The 17,203-nt window shown below is 41.0% G+C and overlaps 2 protein-coding genes across 3 annotated transcripts in view; one reads left to right on the top strand and one right to left on the bottom strand.

The window, feature by feature from the left end:
* Positions 1-17,203, top strand: part of SLC45A1 (solute carrier family 45 member 1) — a 367,325-nt gene that overhangs the window by 250,415 nt on the left and 99,707 nt on the right. The gene's annotated exons all lie outside the window — the stretch shown is intronic.
* UTS2 (urotensin 2) lies at positions 3,674-7,613 on the bottom strand (the record flags this gene model as incomplete). Its single annotated transcript, XM_079326392.1, has 4 exons — positions 3,674-3,931; positions 4,564-4,607; positions 5,090-5,200; positions 7,511-7,613. The coding sequence occupies 4 exons, from the start codon at positions 7,611-7,613 to the stop codon at positions 3,815-3,817; spliced, it is 375 nt and encodes a 124-aa protein (XP_079182518.1). The 3' UTR covers positions 3,674-3,814.

Genomic DNA, 17,203 nt, shown 5'->3' with positions numbered 1-17,203 from the left:
ATCACTTATTTAGTGGTCAGAGGGAAAACATGCTGGTACAGCACTGATGCAGTTACTGCCCCCTGTGGGGGTGTCAGCAGTTTGGAAACCCTCGGAGGATTTCGCTGGCAATTTTTTTTTTTTGTTGTTGTTGTTGTATTCATAAATGTAGAATTATGTTTTTAAAAGATGAGTTGTTGTGCAGATATTTTCATGGCATTGCTATGAACAGAAGGGACCCTTATGTATTTTTACAGTGTGGTAAATACTTGCTGAATGAGTAATGTATTGGTAAGTTTATCTTCCAGCTGAATCGAGTTTTGAATCACAATTGAATGAATTTTTACATCAGTTGCTTAGGAGTATTTTATTGAAACAATATTCAGCTGTGGTCGAATTTACAGTTGTGATTTTAACTGTACACTTTAAAGGAGCATCTGATTTTATAAATAAAACTAAAAAATATGCTGCAAAAAACTGTTCAAATGTGTGTTTATTTTATTCTTGATAATGTATAGAAAATAGACTTTTAACAAAATGCTCAGTACCTTTTTTGATTGTATATGGGTTTGGATAGTGTCCATGGGGTCATGGGTACATGAAAATGGCCATTTGGTGGCCATTTATGTTTTGTTTTTTCTTTTCTGACTGTATCACACAAGGGAAAGCACTTTTTATGTGCTGGAAATACTACATCTGTATTTCTGAACTGCTGGACTTTGGCATGCAGGAGTTAAAGCTTCTGCCTGTGATGACTTTTCCAAAGAAAATTTTGTCCTAGAGGAAGTACAGAGAAAAAAAAAATCATAACTTTAATTAATGAGGATATCTCATAGAGCAAGGAAGTTCTTAACTAATTGCAGAGCAACAATTTGTTCAACTTTTTCTGCTTTAAGGGACTTATCAGAGAGATATGATTGATAGTGCTTAAAGAAGCCTGCAGGAGAAAGGCAAAATGACTGCAGGGAGTGCAAGATACAGAACAAAAGTAGCATCATACTGAAACTGGAAAGGAAAGAAATAATCTTAGATGAGTATGTAACTGAATTGCTTCTGCTAAGGTAAGTGATACAGTGCCTTGAAATACAGGCATCTTGAAAGTAACATTGGATGTGTCATTGCTGAGAGTTTATTGATTATTCTTTTTAAGGGTTAGTTGGTCATTTTAAACATTCTTAAAAATGTGAGTTAAATTACCTATCTATTCCAAAAAATGAGGATAAATGAATAGGCTTGTGAAATGAAAAATGTTCAGGGTAGATGTGTGTTTTATTCAGAGATCTAGGCTCTGTCAGCCTCTCCATGTTTCTGCTCTGTCAATAGCAATCATCCTCCTGCCAGCTCAAGTTCTGGCTCAGAGCTGAAGACCTGCAGTTACACATTTGTGTGGATGTCAGAGGTGAGCTGCATGATGTACTGCTGTATTTCTGGCAGATGGTGAGAAACTGGACCTGTGATGCTCAATCATCCCATTCTCAGAAGTAATGAGCCTGCATTTCATTTTCTGTAGTATATTTTGCTTCACAGCAGCATTGTCCCTGCCAGAGCATCCATCACACACTGCTGCTGTGCAGCTCTGCCTGCTCAGCCTGGGCTTGGGATGCTCCTGGTGACTTCACAGCCACCCCTTCCCATGCAGAGGCAAAAACCTGCCTGGTTTCCAGACTCTTTCTACATCTGGTTAGCTCCCTGCAGGAGTGAGGAAAAGCTGGGAGCTGAAGCTGGCAGGAGCTGGATGTCCCAGCAGGATGGGGGAGAAGTGGAGTTTGCCCTCCTGTGTCAGGACCAGGCTCTGTTTTGGGCCCTGGACCTGAGTTTATCTGGCACCTGCCAGGAATGTCCTTTGGGAAGGGAGCACTTGGGTGCTCAACAGTGTCTCAAACAGTTGTCTCTTTGAGAAGTACCAGTGATGTCCAAACAGTCTGAACTCCTTCCTTTCCAGAGGCAAAGACTGTGACTGACAAAGTTTCAGGCTCTGATGAAATTCTGGAGTATTAGAATTAGCTGAATTCTCCCTCAGCCCCTGCTGCTGCAAGCTGGCTAGCTGAAATAACAAATTAATTTGATATTGCTTCTTTAGATGCCAAGAACACTAGAAAGTATTTTGTAGTTTTAAAAGCTAAGATTTCACTTTTTATAGCTTGATTACCTTGTCTTGACCCCATCCTCAATACCTGACAGCTCTTTGTTTCTTTCCCCGCTCAGGTAGATGGCAAGTGAACTTTTTAATACTTGTAATTTTTTTTCTATTATCCTTCATTGTGGTTTTCTTTATTTAGCTTTATGCTTGCAGTTTTTGAAAATATTTTTCCCCCAGACTTTTTAGGTTTGACACTTCTCCCTGTCTATACATTTATCTTAGCTGATTATTCATTTAGATAAATGTAAAGTCTTTTCTGACAAATTTTTATTGGCTGATGAGGTAGCAGAAAAGTAATTTCCAGAGAGCCACTGACTTGCTCCACTATGTGAGAAGGATAAATGTTTAGAAGACTTCAAATAGCTGCACAGTGTATCCTGCTGCTCTTTGAGGACATTTTTCTCTGTTCCAGCTGGCATCATCTGTCTTAAAATTTATGTGAGGTGAGCAAGCTGTTTTAAACCTGTAGGCTTTGTTTAAACAGCACAGTCAGAGATTTATGATGTGTACTGTTGAGATCAATGTAGCCTGTGTATCACTGTTAGGTGTTTACTTGAAGCTTTCTGTGATCCCTGACTGGGGTGAGGTTTGTACAAAGTATGTATTGAGGAGGAGTTCACAGCTCAGACAGTTTGTGATGTTATCAAAAATGGCATCCCCCAGAGACAATTCCTGACTGTTTAGCTCTGTTTCTTGTAGTTACCCTCAGAAGGTACCCAGGACTGACAGACTGGGTGCTCTGCCTACAGGGGAGTCAGGCTAGAAGCTTCTTATAGCTGTTTTGTCCTCTCCTTTATTTACATTACATGCCAAGATACAGCAGCATTATCAATGAGCTCAGGGGAGCAAATGTCACTGCCCTTGAGTCTCCAAGCAGGAGGTAACAGAGATTATCTGTCCATGTATCACCTTCCTGCACCTGTGGGCAGGTCACAGCCACAGAATCACATGCTGTTATTCCTCCTCCTCCTTTGGACTGACTGTCCAAATCTGTGTGTAAAGTCTTGACATTGACAATCATGTTTACCTTCCATACTGTGCTTGATGATAATCACACACAATTCTTTAAAGCCATCATATGCACAGGCAGCCCTGTCATGGATAGCTGGGGGCTGGGCAAAGGAATTGATTTTTTGTTCTTTTTACAAGTGACTGAGAGGAACAGTCATGTCCAGCAGTAGTGGGAGCAGCTGCTTCATCCTGACACGTGCTGATTGTTTTTGTGGTGCCTGGGGGATGGCAGAAGGGGACTGGGCATTATTAAGCTGCCATCCCTAACCTGCTCAACATCTTCAGGGAATGCAGCAATGTTCCTTCATCCTGCCCCCCCCAATCTACATCAAGTGACAAAGGAGAAAATCCCCTTGTCTCTGGATTTAGACACAGTTGAACCCTTCTGGGAGTTTTCACAGAACCCCATGGGAATTTTGCTTCCCCTGCCCAAGTTCTCTTTGTGCTGTGTATTGGTCTCTTCCTCTCATTACTTCCTTCCTTTTGTGCTGAGCTCTAAGAAATTACTACATTGGTCACAACATAATTGCAAAACATCAAGAATTTATTCATTTCCAAGTAGCATAGAGTCTAAAGTTAGGCGCTGCCTTCGTGTTCCTTCATTCTCATTTTCAATCAAGCTAATCTATATACATGTTTTCAGACATTTGCATAAATTATGCAACCACTCAGGGAGTTTCCTGTTTACACACAATATTTCCAGAAGCACTCAGAAAGATTCCCACGTTTCTTGTACTGTTTCCTGTCCTTGGTCAAGAGGCGTCCCAGCAAAGCGATTCGAGGATGATTCCCATAGAAAGTCTGAAATCCAACAGCATTTCAGAGGTTACTGGCAGGTGGTTCCCAGGGGAAAGTACATTTGCCACTGTCCCCACTCTTCCTGATCACCCAGCCCTGTGTTTTGACACAGGGGGAATGAGGGGACTGCCCAGTGTGACCTCTGCTTTAGATGTTGCACTCAAACTCATCCCTGTATTCTGTATTTACATTTAATTCAGCAGGAAGTGAACAGGGATGATGTTCTCCATGTATGTAATGGCTGATAACAAATCTGATAATACTGTGCTGCCTGTGCTGAGGGTGGTGGTGGTGGAAATACTGGTGCCTAGGCTGATGAAGCTGGAAATTTGCTTTATTTGCCTTTACTTAGCTGTTTTACTAAGGTAAAAAGAGAAGAAAAAAAAATAAACCACAAAAACAAGAACAAAAAAGGAGGATTTAGAATTAAATGGTCTGGATTACTTGCTCTCTTTTTTCTTTCTTTTTCCATTTTTTCCTCCCTCCCCTGCCTATCTAAGTGATTTTAGCTTCAAGAACACTGTGGCATACTACCTCAGTCTATACTGTTTATAAAGTCTGTGGATCTGAAAGGATGTCTTGGTAACAATTCTGTGTAGTTTTTCTTTTTTCAATGATAGAGGTTATTTACTCACCTCTTTGATATTTTCCCCTGGGTTGTAGTTGCTGGGGGTAAGACCTGTTAGAGGGGAGACACGATGAATTGTTTTACCTTTTAGAAATCATGAATTAATGATCATGCCATAATGCTATAGTTGACAGAGGCCTTGGACTGGAATGTAAAAGGATAACATCTATTGCTTCCCAAACCATCCATTGCTACTGATTCTGCATTTTTTGCAAGTATTGGTATTTTGTAGAACTGCTATTTTGTTCTGTCTGCCAGTTCCTCTTAGGCCAATCTTCTCCTTGCCCTGGTTTGACCCTCTGGAAGTTTTGCAATTCTCATTTTTGAGAATTTGAGACCTTTTGAGGTGGTGTTGAGCTGCAGCCATGGCTGCTCAGCAGGTTTCCCCAAAATCCCTGTTAACTGAATGACAGCTGCTTGCTCTTTGTGCATAACACTGTAATTTATCAAATACCTGGGAGCTGGGGTGTGAGATCTGTGGAGCTGGAGGTGCAAACCATGGGCACCCTCCCACTGCTGTGCTAAATCCTCACCTGCTTTGTTGTCCTCAGCCAGTGTTCCCAGGAGCTCTGGCAGGAGCTGGAGCAGGGAGGTGCTTCCAAGGCTGCCCAGCCTCTCCAGGTTTAACCTTGGATCTTCATCAGCTGCCAATGGAAGATGACAAACAGGCAAAGGGTGAGTCTGTGTCAGGTGATTTCTGATCAGGTCTGTTGAAGACTTTGATGAAAGCACCAACCATCCATCCTTATTTCATTATTATAACATGGATAGTTGGTTTTGTGTTCCTTTCCCTCCAAAGCTTTAAGAAAAGATACCTTCCTGATGTTCATCTCAAATTCTCATTTCCTTGGCAGAAGTTTTGTTACAAAACCTTTTGACCAATAGCAGCCCCTCTTGTCATTTGAGGTACTCAACCTCATCCTTCCAGTACACAGCCCAAACTTGTATGTAATTTAAAAAAAATTATTTTAGTTCATTTCTTTATCAACTAGTTCCTATGCTGCAACTTTCCTATGAATAAAGACAAAAGTTTCTGTTCAAGGCCTATTAACCTGCTTCATTTTACAATTGCTAAATGCAATAGAAGGTGTGGAAGGGCAGGAATAAAGGTAGGAAATCTTACAACTTATTTTGGCAGCTGTGCTTCTTGGTGTGTTCCTGTCATCTCTCATTTCATGTATGTACCAGTACAGATGTTACTACTTTTTCCAACACAATGGCTTGCTGGTAGCTGATAGAATTAATTTGTCTATGCATAGAGAATTTAGAATTCTGTGGCTAAACTGTGTCCTGAGGCAGGTTGCCAGCAGAAGCCCTTAGCACTGCTATATTTCCAGGTAACCTGGATTTTTTTGTTTGAACAGTAAATTTAATCTTTGCTAATATATAGCAGACATCCAAAATTGTGAGCAACCAGAGGGTATCATTATCAAACACTATTTGTGTTTGTAATTGTACTTGTAGGTGACCTTATGGAGTGCCCTAATTAGTTACCCCTGTTGCTTTGAGATCCAAAAAAGGAAAGTGTGCATTGAGGAGAAAAAGGGATCTGAGTCTTACAGCACTGAATGTGAGCTGGTGTTCAGTGCCTGAGCATCCACAGGCATTTGCTCTAACCTGCAAGGATGGGTGTGACTGTGTAGCTCCTCACATGGATATGTAAGAAAATAAACTGAAAATAATCTCCCAACATTTCAAAAACTACCACAAAGATCAGGAACTTGAAGACATTGGACATGTGTGTTATTGGTTTATTCACTGCATAAAAGGACATTTTCAAAGGACAGCAGGGATTTCATTATAGGATTCAGTATAAGAATGCATAAAAACTCCCAAGTGCTATGTGGAGACAATCTGTATCTCTGGCCATGGATTATTCTTTAAATCAGAGCTGTGCTAGCAGGTAAATTTGCTTTGAGATTTAAAAAAAAAACAAAAACAAAACAAACAAAACAAAACAAGAAAACCACAAAGCCAACCACTCTTTAAGAGAGTTCCTTTTCTGTCTTCTCACTCCCAGAAGCTCTTTATATTAGCAAGGAAGATGTAAAAGCACAGTGTCTTGAACCTAATGCAATAATGGTTAGAGCCAGCTATGATGTGATAGATATTACTCACATTGAATCACAGGTACCTGTAAATGCAAATTACATTGTGGAAGGCTTGAGAAGATGCTGGTTTAGTGATTCCAAGGTTTTCAAAGCAGTCTGGGGACTGCTGGTACCTATAAACCAGCACAGCAGCTGTTGCAAAGGAGGTAAGAACAGCCACTTTTTAATAGTCAGCTTTATGCAGTAACTTCTGGGTTGGTTTGCCTGTTCTTTCAGAAAGTTTTCCAGTACTAGTCAGGTCTGGGGACAGTAACCTTCCAGATTCTGCTGTGCATTTTTGCTGAGCCATTTCAAACTTTGAGCATTGCTTTCTCAAGCAAAGATTTATTCTTTCCCTGAGCTGAATGGAATCTGAGTTAGTGCAAACAAATAGCCTTCTCAATACATAGGAGTGCAAGAGAGATTTGCCTGTTCTTGATGTTTGCAAAAGGTTTCCCCTTTTTTAATCACAAAATAGCTCATTTCAAAGGGTAGAAACAGCAGAGACTGTACAGCCAAGTTTCTTCAAGTTGCCCAATGCCTGTGGATGCTCAGGCACTGAACACCAGCTCACATTCAGTGCTGTAAGACTCAGATCCCTTTTTTTCCTCAATGCATACTTTCCTTTTCTGGATCTCAAAGCAACAGGAGTAACTATTTAGGGCACCCAAGCTCCCCATTGTACAAGACCAGCAGCCACTGATCTGGATGTCCCTTGTGCTGCTGGTGTCCTGAAGACATTCCTGCTTTTCCTAGAGCTGAGCAGCACAGACACAGACACAGGCCCTTGGAAAACACACCTGCTGCTTCCTGTTCTGCTGCTCCACCCCTGCATGATAACCATGAAAATCAAAAGACTCTTACCTGAGTGTTGATAAGACATCTCACTGGCATTGATGATGGGGAGAGACAGGAGAGGACAGGAGACACTGATGATAATGAGACAGCAGAGTATCAGTTTGTGCATCCTTGCTGTGTTGGATGTTTTGTTGAGTCCAACCCTGTAACTCAGAACTCCTGTCTAACTGTAGCCTCAGCTCCCAGTTTCACCCATTATATAGCCACTCATGACCTCATAAATATCATCATGTTCTCTCCCCCCTTCAAAAAAAAAAAAACCAATGAATTTATTGCCCATTGATTCTAAATGGAAACCACTTTGCATTGATGTAATTTTTCAAGGTAACAGTTCATAGACAATAAATTTACTGTCTTATAGCTTGGTGTACAAAATGGATATTATATCAAAGCAAGCACAGTAAAGTTTATAAATCTGGCATTTAAAAAAAAGTAACTTTCAGTTATAAATCATGAGTTAACAAAAGGGTCAGACGTTGGTTGAAATGACCAGGGCAATAGACAGCTGATTTATGAGCCTCAGCAGTCTTGACGCAAAGCATCTGATATGAAATGCACTTTTTCTTTCCCCCCTCTCTCTTTTGTGAGATGGATGAATGTGTTGTGTTGTATTTGTTGTGCCAGAAAAAAAGTAAAAAAGAAGAGGGAGTTAAAAAAACTTGTTGCTTGCAAAGATAATATTAGGAGAACTCAATTTTTTTATTTGTTTTGTTCCCGCTTGCAGAATTCCACATCTATTTCTTTGGGAAGACTCATCCAGTGGTGCCCTAGAGAATTGTCTTGGTAGAGAAAGCACTTCCATCTGGAGACTTCTTGGTACACATAAACTATTTTGGTTGATATTAAACACAGGTCCCTCTGTAGACTGGAAGACCATTTTCTACTTCACTTATCTTCTTTCAGTTGGAACTAGTACTTAACTCTGAGTATGTTAGCAAGGATTTTCCCCGTTTGCCTTTTGCTAACACAGGGGTTGCCTCATATAATCTCATCACTTTAGTCCTTGTTTCCCTTCATCTGGTGTATTTTGTCTTCTTTACTTACAATTTGATTTATCATACCACAGAGCAAGGACTGACTGGACTGGCTCCTCACCTCCATTCTCTATGCAGTGTCATATCCAACTGTATAGAGCCCTGAAAATAACAAAAAGGTAAGTTTTTTAAAGGCAGTAAATAATGTATTATATTATGTATAATACTTTATAATAATAAATAAATATTCTTTCTTTTTAATGGTGAGAAGATAATGTGTATAATGCTCAAGTTGAGGTTTGTTGCTTTTCTGTCTCTACTCAAATGTTTTTGTCTTCAAGTGATCTTCAAAATACTATGAAGTCCAACTCATGTTACTGAAGTTGCTTCCTTATGATTAATTTTGTAATAAGTTGAAGTTGCAAAAGGTGTGAACTTACCTGCTTCTCATCTTTTCCTTTATTGCATTTCCTGACAAAGATTAATTTTTATATTGTACATCCTGTGGCTCCTAAGACTAATTTCAAGTTGCTACATCAGTATGTAGGGTTAACAGGGTGTCCAGACACACAGTGGGCTCCAAATGAGGTTGGGGTCAGAAAGCACCTCTGGAAATCTCAAACTCTAATCCCTCAACTCCAGGCAGGCTCAGCCAGAACAGTTGGTCCAGGAGTGTCTAGTCAGGTCTGAACAGATCCAAGGATGGAATGGGACAGAATTTCAAAGCTAAGCTTGATAAGGCCTTTGGCATCCCCATGTGGGTTGAAATGCTCTGATCTGAGTGCTCTGGTGGGGTGTCAGAGAGGTGAGAAGGGACCTGCAGAGGTCCTGCCAGCCTAAACTTCTCTAAACTTCCCTGTGTGCACAGAGTTTGGTATTTGACTTCCTTGACTATTGAACATATGCTTCAGGTATCTGAACTACAAATCCTGTTTCTCTGGACTTCTCTTTGCTGAACTGAATGTTTATGACAGAAGAATTTCTCTACAGAATTACCCTAATGTTTTATTCCCCTTTCCCTGTGCTTCCCTATGTGGGAGACAAGTAGCAAGAGAGGAATTCTCTCTCCTCATCTGAGTCATGCAGCTCTTAGCTCCAAAACTGCAGACAGTAATTAGGTCTGATTTGATGCATGATCTCACTGTTGGTGCTGGCTGCTCTGTCCAAATGCTTCTCCTTCAGTGCACTATCAATGACAATGGTATTATCAATATTCACTCTACACATGCTCCAAGGAAAGCTAATGAAGCTCTTGCCAGCAGTGCTGTCCTTTGTCTTCTCTCCAGGAAGACTCAGCCTCTCAGATCCATCATGAAGTGCGTCATGCTGCACTTGGGCATCCTGCCCGTGGTTTATTGCCTCTGCTCAGGTTTGAAGTTGTCACTTGGACACTCTTTCCTCTCCCAGAATGTCAAAGGCATCTCCCTCAGGCGTCACCGTGCCAACGTCATCGTGCCCAGCCAAGAAACAGCTCATCCTACACAAAGGGACAAATCCCAGATCCATGGCAGAGGGGAGTCACTGGGAATGGCACTTGGGAAATCTGGAAGTTGATTTGAAGCTCTTCTGCAATATTTCGTGGGGGAAGTTTTCAAAGTTCTTATTTAGTCTTTCAAGTGGCTCAGGGCAGCAGTAGATGGATAAATTGCAGTAGTAGGGTTAGATAAATTACTGAGCAAATTCTAAGCACTAAATATATGTTAACCTATCATAAAAGATTACCCTTCATTACAGAAGAAACAATTTCTGATTTAATATGAAAGCTCAGGAAGAGCAAGTTGCTAGTGATGCCAAGACAACTTAAAAAAATGAAAAAAAAGACTCAAACCAATCACATACACCCCCAAAAATTATCAACTTCTGTGTAAAATAGTATGGATGAAATGTAGTCTCTAATGCAACAGTTCTTTCCCCTGTTGCTAAAAGCTTTATGGCAAGCAAGCATGAGTTGTAATTAGTCAAATATTGTGACAGTTGGCAAAACCAGGAATTTGAGAAGGTGTGATTTATCAGTAGCATTTGTATGAGGAACTTCTTCAGAGAACATAACTTCTAGTGTAAAGCTTTGGCTTGAATTTAGTTTACAAGGAGAGAGATGTGCAGTAGATTGATTTTTGTATTGGCAGTGGAATTGCAGATGAGCTTGTTATTGTATGAATACCCATCTCTTCCTTGAATTTTACTACCATTTTTTAACTTAACATTTTATTTCAATGAGTTATACATTTTGGCTGGAAAAATATTTCCTCTGTTTTTAATTTCTCTGGTAGGATCTATTTTGTAGGGGTTTGGGGGTTTTTGTGTTTCTGTCACTGCAGATATCTGTTCTCATTAACACCTAAAAGTTTATTTTGACATTAAGTTTAACATTTTGGCTGATTATTCAGCTACATAACATAATATTAGATCTATTTTGCATACTGAAATAGCTGCCTCATTAGGTCACATATGGAATAAAATGGTTTTTTCTGCTATCAAATTACATTGCCCTATTTATACCATGCCTTTTAATGTGTGCTGAAAATAGCCTGTTTGGAGAATTAGGAAACCAAAGGAAAAAACTAACTATAACCTGCTGTTAACTTTCTTTTTGAAGATGCTCCCTCTCTTCACTGTGTTTGAGCTGTACTGCAGCACATGTGGGTAGCACTACAGAGGATATATTTGGGTATGCATAGGATTATTTAATGTTAAGAATTTCTTTTAATGTTTTGTAATACCTCTGAGGGGTTCTGACCTAGGCTCTCTTGCCTGAACATGCAGCCCTGTGTGATGAAGATGATGGGTCCTTAAACCTCTCTGAAGATATTTTATTTTGCTGCAGAATTGGAAAGGTCTAAGAATTCTTGAGCACAGGATCACAGCTGCCAAAACATTGCTCCTTTGCAGTATAGTTTCCACCAGTTTGAGGGGAAAAAAACCCTCTTGCTCTTTGGCCCTGCTGGGCTGGCCCACTCCAGTCTGGGTATATTCTCCAGGTGGAGTTTGACAAACTGGTCCCTGATTCCCCTGTCCTCTGAGCACTGCAGAATTACCAACCTGAGCCTTCATTGCTCTGATGTGAAGGAAAGTAAATCTGGCATGACTGAGACTTGGAAATCCAGCACGTCAATATCTTATGGGAATTGAATTCTGGATAACACAGCTGCAAAGAGAGGAGCAGAAAGCAGATCTTGAAACAAGTTTTTTCACCAAAAAAGAAAAATAATGGCACTAACTACGCAAGCACAGTTTATTTTTAAAACTGAAATTATGACAGCAGAGTGTGTAAGAAAAGAGAGGAACACACCTGCAGCAAGGCTGGAACTTTCTCTTTGCTTTCACCTGCTGTCCCAAGGCATCCCAAATAATCTCTTCAACTCTAATAAGAAAATATGATCTGGATAAAAGCAAAATCAAAACTTCTTTATTTTGTTTTTCTGGTCATTACACTGGCCAGCACAGAAAGGAGCACAGAGCAGCCTTGCTGAAAGGCACAGGATGTTTGTTAGCTCTGTCCATCCTCATTTCATCAGTCCCAGCTGCAGAGCAAGCAGGAGCCTTTGGGCTTATTTCGTGGGAGGTGCCCCCATTTCTGTAACACTGCTGCACTTGGCAATGGGAACATTCTCCAATTTGGGTTTCTTTGAGAGAACTCTGTTGTGAGCCATTTTCAAGGTAAATATTTCAGCACTGCAGAATAGTCCAGATCAGCCCTGAGCTAGCAGCACTCCAGCCCTTCCTGGCTGAGCTGGGACAGAGAGGAGCTGGGAAGAACAGGCCAGGTGAGCTCAGTGTCCTCTGGCTCCTGTGCTGGGGCTTGGTGGGACCTGTGTGGGTTTGGGGTGGGCTTGGGCTTGGGCAGGGTCCAGGGTTGGTCTGTGTTTGGCTGGGCTTAGGGGGCTGGGGATGGGTTTGTGTTTGGATGGTCAGTGTGTTTGTGTGTGGTTGGTTGGTTGGGTTTGGGGGTGTTGGTGTGTTTGGGGTGTTGATGTGTGTTTGGATTTTTTGGGGGTCAATGTGTTTGTGTGGTTGAGTTTGGGGTGTTTGGGTTTGGGAGTGTTGGTGTGTTTGGGGTGTTTATGTGTGTTTGGATTTTTTGGGGGTCAATGTGTTTGTGTGGTTGAGTTTGGGGTGTTTGGGTTTGGGGGTGTTGGTGGGTTTGGGGTGGTGATGTGTGTTTGGATTTTTTGGGGGTCAGTGTGTGTGTGGTTGGGTTTGGGGGTGTTGGTGTGTTTGGGTTTGGGGGGTCTGTGGTTGTGTGTGTTTTTGGTTGGGTTTGAAGGTGTTGGTCTGTTTGTGTTTGGGGGGTCAGTGTGTTTGTCTGTGTTTGGGTTTAGGGTGGTTGGGTTTGGGAGTGTTGGTATATTTGGGTTAGGGAGGGTCAATGTGATAGTGTATGAGTGTTTGGTTGGGTTTGGAGGTTCAGTGTATTTGTGTGTGTGGTTGGTTGGATATGGAGGTGTTGGTGTGTTTGTGTTGGAAGGGTTGATGTGTGTTTGGGTTTGGGAGGGTCAATGTGATTGGTGTGTTTGTGTTAGAGGGATTGCTGTTTGTTTGGGTTTGGGGGGTCAATGTGTTTGTGTGTGATTGGGTTTGGGGGTTTTGGTGTGTTTGTGTGTGTGTTTCACTGGGTTTGGGGTTGATGTGTGTTTGGGTTTGGGGGGTCAATGTCTTTGTGTGTGATTGGGTTTGGGGGTTTTGGTGTGTTTGTGTGTGTGTGTGTTTCACTGAGTTTGGGGTTGATGTGTGTTTGTGTTTGGGGAGGTTGGTGTGTTTGTGTAGCTGTTAGAGAGGGCATAGGTTTGGGATTGATGTGTGTTTGTGTTTGGGGAGGTTGGTGTGTTTGTGTAGCTGTTAGAGAGGGCATAGGTTTGGGATGTCACTATGTTTGTGTGTGTGTTTGGCTGGATTTTGGGGGTAGTTGGGTGTGTATGTACTTATGTTGGGGTGTCTGTGTGTGTGGGTTGGGTTTGGGGATATCAGTGTGTGTGTTTGTGGTCGGATTTGAGGGTGGTTGCTGTATTTCTGTTTGTTTGGGTTTGGGGTTTTCTTAATTTTTCTCTTCTGAAAAAGGTTTTATCTCCATTGCCTTCTTGTATAAGCATGTGTTTCTCAGCTATGTGACTCTTATTTGGTTTTTTGAAGAATAATTTAGTATGATCAAGAGGCTTCTTACTGTGTATTCCTCAGGCATTGGTTTTTCTTGAGTAGTTTCACTGGTAGGAGTCAGCATCTCTGCAGGCACTGGAACTGTATGGGAGGCTCAGCCTGCTGAGGATCAGCCCAGCCATGGACCAAAGCAAAGCAGGCAGGTCAGGACAGAGTTGTTATCCAGGAGTGGGTCTTGCATGAAGAGTGCTGTGATCAGCTCAGCTTTCCCCTTTACTGCCATCATCTTCCTTCTGCCATCATCTTTGTTGTCTTGGGTTTTTTAGGAGCAATCAAGGCTTGTTCTCACCATAAAAAGCTTGGCCTTTATATCATTTAAATCTCTGAAATCAGAGCTAAAGCATTTTTTGCAGGCTTCTACCCTTCACAGAGTTTTTATGTAGCAGCCCCTTTGTTAGTCCTTCCTTATGCCTTATGCCATTTCATGTACTAATTTACCTTTTCTCTCTCTTCCTCCTGGGCTCCTGCCTCATCTCTTGGTGTCTGATCTGTTGCAAAGAGCTGGTGCCACTTCACTGCCCCTTGCCTTGGGCTCCCACTACCTGCAGCTCACACTGCAGCTGCACACCAAGCTGACTGCATTAAATGTATTCCTCAACAGTTTTATCAGCAGTCCATGCTGGATTTTTCTTTTTAAAACTATAGCTCAGTCTTCCTGAAGTTAAATTTAGGTTGTAATAAGAAATTATCAAGCTAATCCTGCTGCAGAGATAGATGTGATTGCTGCATACTATGACATTTTTCACTCTTGTTCTGTTCTTAAACTTACACCATTCATTATTTTTTTAGGTGGAGTATTGAGGGGTTTTCCAAACAAATTATTGTCCTGGAGGCTGCCTACACAGACATTTATTCAGCTGAGGATTTAAAGGAATGAATTCCAGCTTAACATTTCTGTCTCCTAGGACTATTAATGCAATTTTTAAAAAAAACTGGTACTACTAATGTCAAAAAGGGAAACAGCAATTCACTGCTGATTCTTTTCTTAGTAGTTTGGGTGATAGAGTGGGCAGGCCAGGCTGTTGTCTTGTACTTTTTCTGGTCCAAAGTGAAGAAGTGCAGAAACAGTAAAGCAGCAAATTGCAAGAGATGGATGAGGCATAAGAATCACCTTCCAGATTTCCCTGCCTGAGACTTCATAATCTGTTAATTGCTTGGTGCTCTGACTTGTTCGTTTCTTACTATAAATAATTTTATTGGAAACTTAGTAATATTTTACTATCTGCTCATTGCTTTACTACCTATCCTGTTTCATCATCTAAAAGAGCTAGAAGATAAGGACTTAATCTACACTTGGTGATAGAATAAAAGAGTTTTGTCAGAGGTGTCCTTATGCTTTTAAAAAAAAATTTCTATCTAGCTTTTCACATTTGGTGTTCTTCCTGTTTTTATCACAGAAGCTTAGGATTACTCATCACTCCAATATCTGATATCTTATAGTGGTTATCAGAGGACAAATTTCAGGTAGTTCTGTAGAAATTCAGTGTGTGGGCAGGAGCCACTGACTAATTAAGAGGACTGTTAATAATCATTGGCATTTAGCTGTCGTCCACTCAGCGTAGGCAGTAAATGAATGGCACACAAAAGCAGACTTTAATTTTTTTACTTTGTTTTCTGGCTGCATAATCCCTTTAATCCTTCCCTATCAGAGTTTTTTTTATTAATTAAATGGAATCTCTGCAGGCTCAGTGATTCACATTTCAGGGCAAATAAGTGTATTTAACGGGGGAGGGTTGGCATGGGTCTCACTGGGCAACTTGAGGTTTAAAACAGTTCTTTCAAGGTTGTTTTGTAAATGACTGTGTGTTCCTTGGCAGTCAGCCTTGTAGGATCTTCACTGTTTAGGAGCTGAGTTCCAGTTTAACAAAGAATTCCTGCTGCAAATGTTAACTGAGATTTTTGTGATCACTGACTAATCTTGACTGGGGTAAAACTCTCCTGGGAATGGGAGTGACCAACAGGAGTAGGAATTAAGAAAATTGAAGGAAGCAGAGGTCAGATCTTTTTATTTTGATGTGGCAAGTTGAATGTTTCTTGCTGTAATAGGATCAGAATCCTCTTCCCAATTCCCAAGGCATATTTATGATATAAGAGAGCTCTAAAGAACAGTGAGTCTTTAGTTGGACACTCTCATTCTTTTGCTATTATGCATCTTTTTTGAGTCAGGATTGTAACAGACAGGACTAACTGGTTACTTCTGAGCATTTCTTCTGCAGAAATTTGGAAAAACAGGAAGATCCACCTGTGCTTGGAAGAGTTAAGACCTGTATCACCAGGAAAAGATATAAAGATATATCTGATGAGCTTGTTCTAGCACAGTCTTGTATTTTTTCTTTATGGTTCTGCTTCCTGCTGTGCAGCCCCTGTCCTGTAATGTGCAGAGGGATTTTATTCTGGTGAAGAAGAAAAAATGCTGCAGATCTTCACAAAGAACAACACTCCAACTAGTTTTTAGATGTCCTTTATGATCTTAAAGGTTTTTTCCAACCTAAATTATTCAGTAGTTCCTGCTCATGACATCCATATCTCCACTCATTCCTGTGACAATCCTCCTTCCTTAAGCTGAAGAGGAGGATGAGGAGGTTTCTGGCTGTTTGTAACTGCTCAGCTCCTATTCTTGGCCTTTTCAGCTGAGGAAATGAGTTGATTTTACAAAGCCTAGACTGTGTAATATCCCATCCCAGTGCCCATGTCTAAAAATCCTCTACAAGACAATCAGGATTTAGGCTTAGAAAGAAATTAATCCATTGTCAACCACCATATGTGGAAATAGGATAAAGTGGGAAGCCTCCAAAGCTCCTTTTGTTTAGTGCTTGTTTCTGTCACCATATTCATGTTTTATTTATATGATCATCTCTTTATGTGTCCTTAGGAATGACTGGAGGAAGGTGCAGAAAGTTATATAAGGTCAGCTAATTAGTACTGCCACAACACAGTAAATCTTTTTCCTGTTCTGTAATTCCCTAAGGCAGATTTAATCACTGTTGAATAGCACAGAGTGTTTGTTACAGCCTCACTGTCCCCTGTGAGAAGCATTCTAGTCATAGCCCACCCTATTGAGGAGTGCAAGTGGGATGCAAGGACAAGAGAATGTTACTGTCACATCCCCTGGGTTCCTGAGCACAGCTCCTCTTCAGCTTCTTAAATACTTTAACTCTCAAGTTGAAGAAAAACAGCTTCCTTTTCTCTTATCAGAACTCTGAAATTTGATGGAACCATCAGGATTTCCCTATGCTTACACTTCTGTTTCTCTAAGGCAATGCATGTACTGAGGTGTGCCACTGCAAGTCAAAATTTTGCCTGGTAATGTTGATGGGGGTGTGGGATTTTGGGTCTTTTTGCCCTGGTGAGGAGATTGTAGCATGGTCAGACAGCTGTGGTGCTGAACTGCAATCTGCAGCTTCTCTGAAGGCAATAATGTATTTTTCCCAGCACTCCATTCAAATACATGTTCACTGTATTTTCCATTCTAGTTTAAGAAAAATAATTATCCTTCAGATACCCCAGGAAATACTTGTTTACACATGTATGTACATCTACATTAGAATTGTTTTCTTCAAAGTTGCTCTGAAGT

The sequence above is a fragment of the Erithacus rubecula genome, assembly GCF_903797595.1.
Source record: "Erithacus rubecula genome assembly, chromosome: 24".
Taxonomy (NCBI): domain Eukaryota; kingdom Metazoa; phylum Chordata; class Aves; order Passeriformes; family Muscicapidae; genus Erithacus; species Erithacus rubecula.
The sequence above is the reverse complement of the archived record's forward strand: the minus strand, read 5'-3'. Positions and strand labels throughout refer to the sequence as shown.